Genomic DNA, 15,557 nt, shown 5'->3' on the forward strand with positions numbered 1-15,557 from the left:
AGAAGAAAAAAATTTTCACTAAGAGAAAATCAGTTTTTTCCACATCACAAATAAATGTTAAATGAATATTTAAAGAACTTGAAGCCAACCCAAATGATAAAGATGTATGATTCCAACATGAACTATGTAGCCCCAGTCAATACGAAAACTTACCTGTCCGGCGCCAACTTCAAAAGATTCATAATTCACACACACAGAAGACACGCAAGCACCAACTGGAAGTTTCCTCTTTGGCTCATTAGATTCTGAGGGGAGGGAAGCCATGTCTTTAGTCTTCTGGGCACTTTGCTCTTGTCCTTTTGTAGAAGTGGCCGCCACTGCCTTCTTTTCTGACGCTGCTTTTTTCTGTAAAATACCAAAATTTAGTAACATAATCATGAGAAAAAGGTTCAGCTCTCAGCTATCATTACAAAACATGCTACCTCAGTATCAAGGAATGATTAGCAACTTCTTAGGAATAGTAACAACATTGTGATTACTTTTAAAAATGCCTTTTTATTCCCTGCAGCTTTTGCTTCAGCTGATTAAAAAAAAAATGTCCAGGCCAGGCACAGTGGCTCACCCCAGTAATCTCAGCACTTTGGGAGACCAAGGTGGAAGGATAGCTTGAGACCAGGAGTTCAAGACCAACCTGGACAACATAGTGAGACCTCCATCTCTAGAAAAAATAAAAAATTAGCCAGGCCTGGTAGTGCACAACTGTGGTCCCAGCTAGTCAGGAGGCTAGGGTGGGAGGATCACTTGAGCCTAGAAGGTCAAGGCTGCAGTGATCTGTGATCGTGCCACTGCACTCCACCATGGGCAACAGAGACAGACCTGTCTCAGAACAATTTTTAAATTAAAAAAATTTACATGTCCTTTTTAGAAACGCATACTAAATATTTAGGGAACAAATGTCATGATGTCTATAGTGTTTAAAATTCTTAAGAAAAATAATTAAGAAGCAAAGAAAATATAGCAAGACAGTTACAACTAAGCATAAGTATTGGCTCTCATTAGACAAATCTCAAAAATATTGAGTAAAAGAAACCAGGTATAAAAGAATACATACTGTTCATTCTACTTATATGATTTTTAAAATAGGCGAACTATTCCATATTGAAGGAAATCAGACGAGTGGTTTTGTGGTGGGAGGAGTTAACTAGAAAGAAGCATGAGGGAGCTACCTGAGCTCTCTCATGAACCAGAAATGAACACATAGAAATGAACATAGAAATGAACTCAGAAATGTTCAATTTCTTGTTTTAGGCAGTGACGACACAAGTGCATACAATCATGAAAACTCATTCTACTGCACACTTAAGATCTATGCATTTCAGCACAGTGGCTCATGCCTGTAATCCCAGCACTTTGGGAGGCTGAGGTGGGTGGATCACTTGAGCTCAGGGGTTCAAGACCAACCTGAGCAACACAGCAAGACCCCACCTCTAAAAAACAGAAAAATTAGCTGGGCATGGTGATGCATGCCTGAAGTCCCAGCTACTTGGGAAGATGAGGTGGGAGGATTGCTTGAACCCAGGGGGCGGAGGCTGCAGCGAGCCATGCGTGCACCACTGCACTCCAGCCTGAGTGACAGAGTGAGATCCTGTCTCAAAAAATAATAATTTTTTAAAAGATCTATGCGTTTCCATAAATAAACAAAAGTTTTGGGGCATCTATATAAAAGGTGTTATCTCAGCTGGGCCCAGTGGCTCATGCCTGTAATCCCAGCACTTTGGGAGGCCGAGGCGGGCGAATCATCTGAGGTCAGAAATTTGAGACCAGCCTGGCCAACATGGTAAAACCCCGTCTCTACTAAAAATACAAAAAAATTACCCGGGCATGGTGGCGCACGCCTGTAATCCCAGCTACTCAGGAGACTGAGGCAAGAGAATTGCTTGAACCTGGGAGGCAGAGGTTGCAGTGAGCCAAGATCCGCCACTGCATTCCAGCCTGAGCGACAGAGCAGGACTCCGTCTCAAAAAAAAAAAAAAAAGGTGTTATCTCCATAACGAGAGAAAAGCCATTCACACTGGTTTTGTAATTTGCCCTGAATACAGCAGCAACAATAACATCAGAGAAATTTAAACAGTTGGGTGGGAGGGGGACTTGTTTACTTCCCAATAACACAAATTAGGCTGTGAACGACTAAGTGTTAGTCTTGGTTTAAACAGCTATCGACAGTGCTTAAACAACACAGCTGGCCAAAATGATCTTATTATTTAATTCCAAACACCAGGAAATCAGGAAAGTAAGTAACAGGTTAATTGAAAAGGCAATCTATAAAAAAGAAAACTCTTAGCCAGCTTGTAACTGTTTCCACCATTAATGTTTTAGAAGGCTTGGTTATCTCTGCCCTTTGGAGACAACACAAAATTAAGCCTAAAATACGAAATAAGGAATATTTTCAGGGTTCCTCACTATAAATCTGCTTTCTCACTCAGAAGTACCTCCCATTAAATTCATAAAACATTCTAAATTGTTGAGAGCTGTCTAAAGAGATCAGAAACTGTCCTGTTGCCAAGAGTTGTTTTGTTAAATTTGCAATACTTTTTAAACTGTGAACCAACAGTGTTTAAAAGTGAACCAACATAGGTTGGGAGTGGTGGCTCACTCCTGTAATCCCAGGACTTTGGGAGGCCAAGGCAGGTGGATCACCTGAGGTCAGGAGTTTGAGACCAGCCTGACCAACACGGTGAAACCCCATCTCTACGAAAAATACAAAAATTAGCTGGGCGTGGTGGTAGACACCTATAATCCCAGCTAGTTGGGAGGCTGAGGCAGGAGAATCGCTTGAACCTGGGAGGCAGAGGTTGCAGGGAGCCGAGATCGTGCCACTGCACTCCAGCCTGGGAGACAAAGCAAGACTCCCTCTCAAAAAAAAAAAAAAAAAACAAAAACTGAACTATCAATATCCCCAACACTAGAAACAATTCCTTTTCAAATGAAAATTACTAAGATGCTTTAAAAAGAAAAAAAGCACATAGTCACAAATATCACAAATATTTGATCTCCTTATTATAAAATAATCGCTAATTTTGGCCCCATTATTTCAGTTACAGTAAATCAACAAGACACACCATATTACTTTTGTATTGATCTAGTAGCACCTTGTTATCTGTAAGAAATGTAAAGCAATCAATGGCAACTCAGCTGAGAAAGTTTCATGGTTCATCCAAAGGCAATTACCTTCGAATTTAAAAAATAAGATGACTCTATAGACTTTTGCTCATTTCAAAACATTCTTATAATGCTATAATTTATATATCTAAGCAACTGCAGTCCATAAACCAGTCTCCTTCTAGATATTCTTCAAGAACTGTAGAATCCTTTTCTACTTTTTTCCCTTTCATTACAGAATAAATTAAGAACATGGTGTAGGGCCTGAACACAAAGCTTCTCATTTCTTGTTTTTGTTTTTTTTTTTTTTTTACAGGCTTTTGCTTCACTGATGTATACACGGAGACAAGCATTTTTCTGTATGCAGCATGCAGCCTGTATACAGGAACAACACTGACACACTTGTGTCCTAGTCTCAGTTTGACTACTGTGCTCATCATCTACTCAGGGTTGTTGTGAGGCTCAGGTGAGCTGAAAAGCTCTTTGAAAACTGGAATTACAGAACGATTCAACATACAAGAAAAATGACACGAAAGATACCTCTTAACTGTCAAAACTAATAACCTTCCTCAGCACTTAATCAAATACTGCTTGTCTATGTCTAAAATGTCTTTTGAGTTGCTCCCTTCCTCTCCACCTCCTACCTTAAACCCTATCATCTCTCTTTCAGTCACTGTACAATTACAATTACTACTATATAAGATTGCAGCCGCCTCCACTTCACACCTTTCCAACTTCATCTGTGCACTGTGACCAAGCAAACTCTCCATAATCCAAAAGTTAAAATTTAGACTACACAGATGATTTGGTGCTAAATCATAACTTGTGATAGAATAAGCAGGTCAGCATTTTGTAATGTTTAAAAACACCATGACTTTCATGGCCGTAAGAACATGTTTGAAAACCACTCCCTTACAAGAGAAAATCCAAGCCTCCACACCTGCCATTTGGGCCTTTGGAACCTTCTGCCCTTCCCAGTTTCCAGCTTCCCTGATGCTACAGGAAAACACATGCCAGCTTCCAGAAGGCCATCTCCTCTGACCTCACCCCTCCTTCAAGCTCAAGCACCATCACCTTGGAGAAGTCTTCTCTCACCAACCCCATGCTTGTCTCAACAAGCCAGAACTGCCACCTCTCATCTGCCTCAGCACAGCACACACAGCACGCTATTATGGGGCTGGTATGTTGTCATCTGAGCTCAACATGCTCCCCCTAACTAGACAGCACACTCTTGGTTAATCTCCAGCTCCCAAGAATTGAACACAGTGCCTGACTCGAAAGAGGTAGCTATTCAATAAAATGCTGAAAGACTCAATTCCTTAAGCTAACCATTAAAAAAAAAAATCAGTCCTATGACTTTATAGTCATTTTTCATATAAAGAAATGACGTAGGTTAATTTCCAAATAGGTAGTAAAATAATAGAACCATAGAAATTCAAAAGATGGAAGGATCATCAAAGAGCATGTTAATAACAATACAAATAAGACAGCCACTCTAAGTGTCATCTAATTTTTCTAATTAGAAAACCTCTGTAAAATTAACTTGATCAATAAATTAAAATTAATAAAACAAGTATATTTTTCCAGTTGTTCTAGTTTTAAATGCTTTTTAGCTGTTGCCTTGTTTTGTATTGTTAAAAATTTTTGCTGTTTAGTGTTTAATGAGACTTTAGTGTGTATGTTTTTCCTCATCTCTTTAGATGATTAAGGACTGGGAAGAAAGAAAGTGAGCTATTACTTGGTGCTAAGCTTTGCATGCATTATTTCATGCTTATTCCAACCCTATAAGGAGGTATTATTACTTACATTTTAGAAATGAAGAAAACAAAGGATCAGAAAAATTAAGAAAACCACTCATGCTCAGAAGGCTGAGGCGGGAGGATAGCTTGAGCCCAGGAGTTTTGAGACCAGCAGTGGGAAACACAGCAAGATCCCATCTCAAAATAAACAAATGAATAAAAGCAAATAAAAATTGCTCATTAATATGCAGTTAATGAGTGGTTGAGCTGAGAATTTATTTGTCAGAACTTAACCAGTTTTTGCACCAGGAAAACCTTAAATATCCATTTTAAAACTGAAAGCCCTTCATCCTAGGAACTTAGTCCCAGGAAAACCAGGATGGTCACTTAGCCTAATGTGGACTTAAGCCCAACTCTGACTCCTAAGTCTGGGTTTCCATCAGTTCCATTACTGTGCCCTAGGTAGGGAGCAAACTAGCTTACCTAACCATAGTAGTATTAAAATTTTCTATAATATAAACGAACTGGTCAAACCATGAGTTTTAGTTTTTCTTGAGTCAGAGGTGAACTTTACCATTTTGGCTGCTTTATGTTCTACAAAGTTAGCTATCTTCTTTCTGGGTCCAAGGGGTATCCCCATTTCCTTCAGGTCATCAACTGTACACATAAGCTTTAAAAGGAAACAGACAAGCGCATTAATCAATCTAGTGATAGAAGAACTGAAATGAGAATATGAAAATTATAAACAAACCACATCATCTAAAGCAATCTAAGAGCCACTTAACTTTTTAAAAGTTATTTATTTTATATTTAAATCATGCATTGGTTTAGGCTATAAAATCTTAGGCCTCCACACCTAAATCATTCTATTAATTAACAGAAAATACACATATGGTATACAAAATTCCAAAGCTGTAGTCAAGCATATGATGAAATATCTTCCTTCCACTGCTGTCCCAAACATAGAATTCTCCTCTCAGCAGCAACTGTGGAAATTTGCTTTGAAGCGATGTCTTAGGTATGCATAGCACCTACATGTTTTTCTCTGTGTGTATGGTCTACTATGCACACAGTACTGAACTCTGCTCTCTTCATGTAAGTGTACCTTAGAGATGGGTATCTCTGACACTGCATCATTCATTCAACAGCTGTAGGGTACTCCGTTATGCGGATGCACCACAAATGATTTCACTAGCACCCTACTCAACACCAATGGTGTCTCTAATGTTTTGTTACATTGCAAACACTGCTGTTGAGTATCCTTGTAGATAATTCTTGTGTGAATATTTCTCTATAGGAAATATTCCTGGCAATGAAATTGATGAAGCAAAGGGTAATTTTTATATTCTTAAAGATATTGCCAGACTGCCTTCCAAAGAGTTTGTACCAATTTACAGTCTGACCAACAATATATAACAATGCCCACTTCCCTTCATCCTGGCCACATAGCATATTATCAAACTTCCTATTTTTTCAAACTGGTAAGTTAAAAAAAAAAATCCCATTGTACTTTCAATTTCCATTTCTCTTATGAGTTTTCATATGCCAAGAGACCATTTGTTATTTCCTTTTCTGTAAATCATGTTTATATTCTTTGCCTACTTACGTATCACACTGATGTGATGGTCTTTCTGTAACTGATTTGTAGAAGCTTTGAATATCAATGAAGTAAGCCCTCTGTCTATAATGTGTGTTGCAAATGTATCATTGGCCTTTAGATGTTGTTTATGGTGTCTACTGTTATACAATTTTTTTCTTTGATGGCTTCTGCATTTTGCATCATACTCGGAAAAGCCTTTCAGATTATAAAAAAATATTCTGTGTTTTTCAATTTTTTAAAACATTTCAGTCTTTGTCTACTCTGGAGTGTAATTTGATACGAAAAGTGTTTATTCTTAATTTTCAATCTACACAAGAAAAACAATTTCAAACAAAATGAAGCAAACTACGATCAGTACCAGGGATTCCATATCAATCTTTTCCTTTTCAAAAGTGCTAAAATATTCAGAGAGGCTAAGTGCTTCCAGAGTTTCTTGCAAAGTTAGGACTTCTTCATTTTCAACATCAAGGTCACACGACTCATCCAAAGTCAGCTTTGGCTCTTCAGGCATCTTTAAAAAAAAAAAGCATGAAAAACATTACAAGCTCAGAAAAATTCCCATATAATGACTCCTGATCTACGAAAACTCTGAAACAATTTTGCTTTACAGACATATCATAATTTTAGGCACAGTATTTTGCCATTCAAAGTTTGAATATTCTGGCCAGGCTCAGTGGTTCACGCCTGTAATCCCAGCACTTTGGGAGGCTGAAGTGGGTGCATCACCTGAGGTCAGGAGTTGAAGATCAGCCTGGCCAACATGATGAAACCCCGTCTCTACTAAAAACACAAAAATTAGCTGGGCATGGTGGCAGGTGCCTGTAATCCCAGCTACTCGGGAGGCTGAGGCAGGAGAATCGCTTGAACCCGAAAGGCAGAGGTTGCAGTGAGCCGAGATCACACTACTGCACTCTAACCTGGGTGACAAGAGTGAAACTCCGCCTCAAAAAAAAAAAATTGAATATTCTGAAAAGTATGTAAATTTTATAAATCACCCAAGTCTCCATTTCCTATAATTTACATTTTTAAAAATCACAAACTTTCACATTTAAATTTATAACCCATAAAGAAGGAGAGTGAGAAACTCAAATAATGAGCTACATGATTCCATTCCATTTCTAAACCTCGGTGTACTTTAACATGTAAAACCAGTTTCAGGGCTGGACATGCCAGCTATTTTATTTGGGCCTATAACTGTACTCTGAATTTGGGGATTCTCTGAAGAGTTATTGATGCCAGCACTTTGGGAGGCCAAGGCAGGAGGATCGCTTGAGGCCAGGAGGGAACTCAAGACTAGCCCAAAGCAACCTAGTGAGGCTTCGTTAAAACAAACAAACAAACAAAAGTTTCAGGAAACAGTTCAGACTTTCAAAAATTGTTCAGCTCCATAGACTCTAAATCGAAATGTTAATTGGCCACGTACAGACGTACCTGCTTTTCCTGAAAATGTAGCTGCTTCACAACTCCATTAGCAACAGCAAGAGGTCCAGGGCACTTTGATAAATTCAAATCTTTCTGATTAGACAGGATGTCAAACAATATTAAAGAACCTACGAAAAAGAAATATTTTGCCTTATAATGTAGTACTTTTATAACACTAAATTCTTTTTTCAATGTCTATAGTCACAAGTCATACAGAAGTTACGTTATTCAAGACTTGATAATTATTTTATTTTATCAAACAGCAGAATAAATTAAAATATGTAGCATTCCCTAGGTAATACTAGAGGTGAATATAGAAAAGGCAGAATCTAAACTCAAAGCATTCATTTCTACCCTTTCTGAAATTTAAAATCTGTAATTCTTAATTTTGCACTAACAATATCACCTACACTGAAAGCAGTTATGACTCAACAAAAATTGTATTTAAAATATGAATATTTGACAGTTTTACCTAAACTGTGACCAGCAACAGAGACACCTCCTTTGAAGTCTGGATTCCGACTCATAAAGAGTGCATGCAGACGGTTTATCTCCATTCCTACTTTTTCCACAATTGTCTGACAGTAGGTGGGGCTGTTATAAAATAAAATATCTAGCAAAGTTTCATTGGTAAAGTGACGAAATCGACCAATACTTGGCAAAGTGATTTTCTTAATATTCCTGTTTAAAAAGAAAAATACAGCACATTCAGTCAGCATCTACCTGAAATTTACATATTTTTTAAAGTTTAGATTTTTGACTTCTGAAAATACACCAAGAAAACTCCACAGACGAAATATGAGTTGTTTCTGTAGATAGTCATTATAAATAAATCAAGATAGGCCAGATGCGGTGGCTCAGACCTGTAATCCCAGCACTTTGGGAGGCCGAAGTGGGTGGATCACTTGAGGTCAGGAGTTCAAGACCAACCAGGCCAACATGGCGAAACCCCGTCTTTACTAAAAATACACAAATTAGCCAAGTGTGGTGGTGTACACCTGTAATCCCAGCTACTCAGGAGGGTGAGGCAGGAGAACTGCTTGAACCTGAAAGGCAGAGGTTGCAGTGAGCCGAGATTGCACCACTGCACTCCAGTCTAGGTGACAGAGCAAGATTCCATCTCAAAAAAAAAAAAAAAAAAAAAGTTTAAATCAAAAGTTAGCCACAAGCCGTGGCACGCACCTGTACACCCAGCTGTTCGGGAGGCTGAGGCATGAGAATCGCTTGAACCCAGGAGGTGGAGGTCGCAGTGAGCCGAGATTGTGCTACCACACTCTAGCCTGGGTGACAGAGCGAGACTCCACATCAAAAAAAAATTAAAAATATAAATAAAGATAAAACAAAAAAATCTGTGCTGCCATATGTGGTGGCTCATGCCTGTAATCCTAGCACTTTGAGAGGCTAGGGCAGGAGGACCGCTTGAGCCCAGGAGATCAAGACCAGCTTGGACAACACAGTGAGACCCCATCTCTACAAAAAATTTAAAAATTAGCCAGGCATGGCAGCTTGCGCCTATACTCCCAGCTACTTGGGAGACTGAGGTGGGAGGATCACTTGAGCCCAGGAGGCCAAGTCTACAGTGAGCCATGATCATGCCAGTGCACTCCAGAGCCTGGGTGAGTGAGATGCTGTCTCAAAAATCAGTTTTTTTTTTAAAGTTATTTGTGCCTATAACCATACTACGAATTTTGGGATTCTCTGAAGAGTTAGTTGCTATATAAGTCATATGCAAAGATTTCTATTTTATTTTTAAAGAGGGAAGATTACTCTTCCATTTTTCTTCCACTCAACTGCAAATCTGGACACTTGACAAAACTTTTGGGTCAAAAGGACTAAAGAGAGCGTTGGTGGTATAGTGGTGAGCATAGCTGCCTTCCAAAAGGACTAAAGAGAATATCAAACAGAAAAAACAGGGCTACATGGAATGAAAAATCTTTCCTAATTTGAGAATGACCAAAACGAAGTTTAGGAATACACACAGAGAAAGAAAACACCCTTACAATAGGGCCTAACATAGACAAAACGCTGTTTGTAGAAATAGTTTTACTAAACTATGTACCCTGAAACATTACGGTGTTCACTAAAATCTAGACATGTGCCAGCATAACTATTACCTGTATTTATGATTTGCAATTGGGAGCATTCAAAATTGAGCAGAGTATTTTTAATTGTCACAGTGCCTGGTGAGCACTGCTAGTACTGAGTGGCCTTTACACTAAGGAAGTTAAGTGGTCTGCACTGCGACAGCAAAGAATTGTCCCGACAAGAGCATCTCCACTGAGAAACAATATTCTGAATCTGTGGTTCTCAGCCAGGGGTGATTTTTACCCTCCAGGGGACATCTGGCAATTTCTGGAGACATTTTTGGTGGGATGGAAAGGCCATTAGGCATCCTACTATATCAAGGACAGCCCCCTGTCTAAACTGCTACAGATTAAAATTGTATTTTAAAACCAGCTAAAATTTCTTAAGATTCTCTTAAATATTTACAAAAGGAATGCACATACACACACACACAAAGCAGTGTGTAAACTTTACAGCCAATATTTAATCATATGTCAGAAGTATACAATTTTTAAAAATATATTGATTGAAGCTACAATAAACTATTTCATATTATGGTTTAAATTTTAAATTTAAATTTGACTAATTTGAAAAACAAGTTATCAAAATCCACAAACCTGTCCACACCTGTGGCGTCCCCACTCAAAGAACTATGCCAATGAACCGGAAGGAACTCCACTCTGCTTATCTTCCCATCATCTAAAGATTTCTTGAAATGTGTCTGCAGCAATTTGAGAGAAACCACCCTAAAATCATCCACTTCAAAAGAAAAAAAAACAGAGAAAATAAATTAAATTCTCCTAGCTTGACAGCTAGTCAGCAGTTACCTCAAATATGCCAATATTTTTAATAACATAAAGATACATTTTTTAAAGAAAAAAATGAGGATAAGAGAATTGGTAAAATTTTTTAAAAAGAAAGGAATAAGTAACTTTTGGGAAGCTCTTTTAAACTTTCCATTATTGCAAAGGAATAGATGCTTGGGATGCATCAGTTTAATTAACCACCACTGCTGGGAGGCAGCGTGGCACCTTGGGGAAAGGCTCTGGAATCACACTGCCGGCTCCAGGCTCCAGGCCCTACTGACTGTGATAAGGGAGAATTTCACTTACCCCGACCCCTACCTACCTCTTCACCCCCAACCCCCACTGCCCCAGGCCTCAGTTCCTCATTAGTCACAGTAGTGGTGATAACACTGACAGCGCCTATACCCCAAAGGTTTATTTGTGAGGGTCAAATGACAAGACATCTAAGATACTTGCCATATACCAAATATTCAATAAATACGAACTATTATTATATGGACATAAAAATAAAACTTCAAAAATTTAAGTCAACCAGGCAGATTCATGTTTCCATTAAACAACTTCTCCCAGCTCACTGACTATAAATCCATTCAATGCAGAGGTGCTCCTAGCTGCTGCAGGTGCCCAGGCAAAGGCTGTCAGCAAGGCTAAATTACTTCCAAGACCCCATCTAATTCATCAGTCTGGGATTTTATGCGTCACATACATCACAAGAGCAAATCAAGTACAACTTAGTATTTCCCACTGACCATTTAAATTTCCTCTTACAGCCCCCTCAGCAAGTAGTACACAGCTGAGAACTATCCTAAAAATGAATACTCCAAAGCTCTTCTATTAGTTCTCAGATCATCCCATGAAATACAATATACCCAACACTTACCACACTCAATAATGCTCCTAAAGCGTAAGTCACACACAGGTCCAATGCCATGCACCACAAACACCAAATGGTCAACTTGAGGCATCTCCCCTATCAAAAAAAATTTTTAAACATACATAAAAGATGGGAATTTGTTTGGATTTTCCTAATGGCAATATTCTAGATATCCCTTTTGTCATCACAAACTTGCCAAAGAAATTCATGACCCTTCAAAGAGAATAAGCCTCATTACCCCATCAAATTGGAGGAACAATTTGTCCCTCTTGGCATATAAAAGCGAACTAGAACAAGAGGTAGAGGCAGCAGGCTCTCTCTGTTCCCGGAAGCTAATAGCACATGATGAGCAGCAGGTTTGTATCTGTGGAGGCTCCACAACCTCGTGATGCTTCAGAACTCCCCAGGACACTAAGCCCCAGTGGAGATTACTCAGATTTCATATTTATTTTATAAGAAACATACATTTTATTGAAACATTTTACATACACTTCAATAAACATGAAGTGTATGTAATTGTAAAAATAAAATCCATTCTTAAATAATAGTACAGAAGAAACCAAAGCACATACACCAAAGCAGGCAATGGCAAACAATAGCCCACAGGCCAAATCCTACCCACATCCTACCTGTTTTTTTGTTTTGTTTTGTTTTGTTTTGTTTTTGAGACGGAGTTTCACTCTTGTCGCCCAGGCTAGAGTGCAATGGCACCATCTCAGCTCACTGCAACCTCTGCCTCCCGGGTTCAAGCGATTCTCCTGCCTCAGCCTTCTGAGTAGCTGGAATTACAGGCACCCACCACCACACCCAGCTAATTTTTATATATGTATTTTTTTAGTAGAGACAGGGTTTCACCAAGTTGGCCAGGCTGGTCTCGAACTCCTGACCTCAGGTGATCCACTTGCCTCGGCCTCCCAAAGTGCTGGGATTACAGGCGTGAGCCACCAGGCCCGGCCACCTGTTTTTATAAATAAAGTTTTTGATGAAGGTGAAACCATTCAAGGAAAAACATAAAAATAAAATAAAGTTTTATGGGCTGGGTGTAGTGGCTCATGCCTGTAATTCCAGAACTTTGGGAGGCCGAGGCACGTGGATCACTTGAGGTCAGGAGTTCAAAACCAGCCTGGCCAACATGGCAAAACGCTGTCTCCACTAAAAATACAAAAATTAGCCAGGCGTGGTGGTGGGCGCCTGTAATCCCAGCTACTCGGGAGGCTGAGACATAAGAATTGCTTGAACCCAGTGGGTGGAGGTTGCAGTGAGCCCAGATCACGTCACTGCACTCTAGCCTGGGCAACAGTGAGACTCCGTTCAAAAAAAACAAAGTTTTATAGAACACGGATATGCCCATTTGTTTACATACAGTCTTCAGCTGATTTCACACAACAATGGCAAAGCTGAGTAGTTTGTAACAGAGTCCATATGGCCTGCAAAGCCTATCTGCTATCTGGCCCTTTACAGAAAAAGTCTGCAATCCCCACACCAGAGTAATACAAACCAGTGAGGTGTAAAACCACAAGCCTAAAAGTGTTGCCAAACCTTAGTTCCAACCAGCAAAGTGCTTCTCCACAACAAAACATATTTTAGAATCTATACTATGTGGTATGTGTATTTTAACAGAATTCTAAATTTAAAGATAAAGATAACTGTATGTCCTCACTCATATGTAGGAACTAAAGAAGTTTATCTCATGGAGGTAAGGGCAGAATGATGGCTACGAGAGCCTGGGAAGGGTCCAGGGGAAGTGAAGATAAAAAGGGGTCAATTAATGGGTACAAACATACAGGTATGTTGAAGGAATAACTTCTACTGTTTGATAGCACAGTAGGGTGACAACAGTTAACAATAATTTATTGTATATTTCAAAATACCTAGGAGAGGCAGGGTGCAGTGGCTCACACCTATAATCCCAGCACTTTGGGAGGCTGAGGCAGGCGGATGACTTGAGGCCAGGAGTTTGAGACTAGCCTAGCCAACGTGGTGAAACCACATCTCTACTAAAAATACAAAAATTAGCCGGGTGTGGTGGTGCACGCCTGTAATCCCAGCTACTCAGGAGACTGAGGCAAGAGAATCGCATGAACCTGGGAAGCGGAGGTTGTAATGAGCCGAGATCACACCACTGTACTCCAGCCTGGCCAACAGAGTGAGACCCTGTCTGAAAAAAAAAAAAAGAAAAAAGAAAAAGAAAAATACCTAGGAGAAAAGATCTGAAATGTTCCCAAAACAAAGAAATGATGAATGTTTGAGGTGATGGACATACTATTTACTTCAATTTCATCATTACACATTCTATGCATTTATCAAAACATCAGGTGTACCCCATTAATATGTATCAATTAAAAAATAAAAATACAAAAGTAATAAAACCAAAAAGAAAGATATGGCCAGGCACACTCGCTCACGCCTGTAATTCCAGCACTCTGGGAGGCCGAGGCAGGCAAATAGCTTGAGCTCAGGAGTTCAAGAAAAGTCTGGGCAACATGACAAAACTTCATCTCTACAAAAAATAGAAATATTAGCTGGGAGTGGTGGTGCAATGGCTGCTGTGGCAGGGAATTCTAGTAACTGTTTATTTCTTCATCATTCTAAAGAATGATGCTAAAATGGAGAGGACTAAAACAGACCTCAGTTCTAAACAAACTATACACACCGTCGGGAATTTCATCAAGGTTATCGTCAATTCCACGCTTTACAACCCTGGGCCTTGTCTGTCCATCTTGCGTGGTGCCCCATTCATCTGGCACTGAGGAGGGCTGGAACTGAACAATAACCTTCAAGATGCAACAGAATTATGACAAAGCTCATTAACAAATTCTTTTCCACTACAGGCTAAGCAGTTTAACACATAATAAGCTATATCTTAGAGTACGGAAAGTTTATAAATTATTAGTACTGTTCCCCCATAACAAACTTTGAAGGAGTCTTGCTAGTGTTCATTAACCACCAAAATTAAGCAAATCAATACCTTTCCAATGCTTATGTTGAAAATTACACAATTAAGTCAGAAGTATTACACCTTGATTTAAAAGCTAACAACATAGGCCAGGAATGGTGGCTCACACCTGTAATCCCAGCACTTTGGGAGGCTGAGGTGGGAGGATCACGTGAGCCCAGGAGTTCAAGACAAGCCTGCGCAATATGGTAAGACCCCATCTCCATAAAAAGTTTAAAAATTAGCCAGGCATGGAGGTGCATGCCTGTGGTCCCAGCTTCTCAGGAGACCGAGACAGAAGGATCGCTTGAGTCCAGGAGGTCGAGGCTGCAATGAGCTGTGTTTGTGCTACCGCACTCCAGCCTAGGCAATAGAGCAAAATCCTGTCTCAAAATAAATAAATAAATAAATAAAAGCTAACATAAAACTCCAGGTTTACACGAAAGAAATCAAGGACAGGCCCAGTTCAGTGGCTCACGCCTGTAATCCTAACACTTTGAGAGGCCAACGTGGGAGGACCGCTTGAGCTCAGGAGTTCCAGAGCAGCCTGGGCAACTAATTAGAGACCCAGTCTCTACAAAAAAATAATAATAATAAAATAAATACAAAAAAAGAAATCGAGGACAAGTAACCTGCAACTGAGGAGTCTTTGTCTTATAAAAACAAGTAAAGCAAAATCCTTTAAAAATAGTAAGATTCTCAATTAAACTACAATTTCAATTTCAGTGACAAAAACATAATGACAAAACCCTACCACTTTTTAGGAATCCATTCTGTTAAACCAACTGTATTAAATTCAGCCCTGTACCACGAAGAAAACTTTCTTTAAAAAAAAAAAAAAAAAAGAATATATACTTGATGTAGCATACAAAATGTTTATCTTAAAAAAAAAAAAAAAGGTTAGCCAGGTGCATTGGCTCACACCTGTAATCTCAGCACTTTGGGAGGCTGAGGCAGGAAGAAGGCTTGAGCCTAAGAGTTCAAGACCAGCCTGGGCAAGATGGCAAGACCCCCATCT

At 39.4% G+C, this 15,557-nt stretch overlaps 1 protein-coding gene across 2 annotated transcripts in view; it reads right to left on the bottom strand.

Annotated features, from left to right (window-relative positions):
* SEC23IP (SEC23 interacting protein) overlaps positions 1–15,557 on the bottom strand; it is a 48,265-nt gene that overhangs the window by 13,980 nt on the left and 18,728 nt on the right. For both annotated transcript variants that reach the window (XM_032176349.2, XM_032176348.2), the window contains exons 6-13: positions 14,258–14,378; positions 11,611–11,700; positions 10,542–10,683; positions 8,333–8,541; positions 7,870–7,988; positions 6,797–6,949; positions 5,413–5,508; positions 154–345 (exon numbers count right to left, since the gene is read on the bottom strand). In XM_032176349.2, the coding sequence (XP_032032240.1) occupies positions 154–345; positions 5,413–5,508; positions 6,797–6,949; positions 7,870–7,988; positions 8,333–8,541; positions 10,542–10,683; positions 11,611–11,700; positions 14,258–14,378 (1,122 nt within the window). The remainder of the gene's footprint in view (positions 1–153; positions 346–5,412; positions 5,509–6,796; positions 6,950–7,869; positions 7,989–8,332; positions 8,542–10,541; positions 10,684–11,610; positions 11,701–14,257; positions 14,379–15,557) is intronic.

The sequence above is a fragment of the Hylobates moloch genome, unplaced genomic scaffold (genome assembly GCF_009828535.3).
Source record: "Hylobates moloch isolate HMO894 unplaced genomic scaffold, HMol_V3 SCAFFOLD_3, whole genome shotgun sequence".
NCBI classification, from domain to species: domain Eukaryota; kingdom Metazoa; phylum Chordata; class Mammalia; order Primates; family Hylobatidae; genus Hylobates; species Hylobates moloch.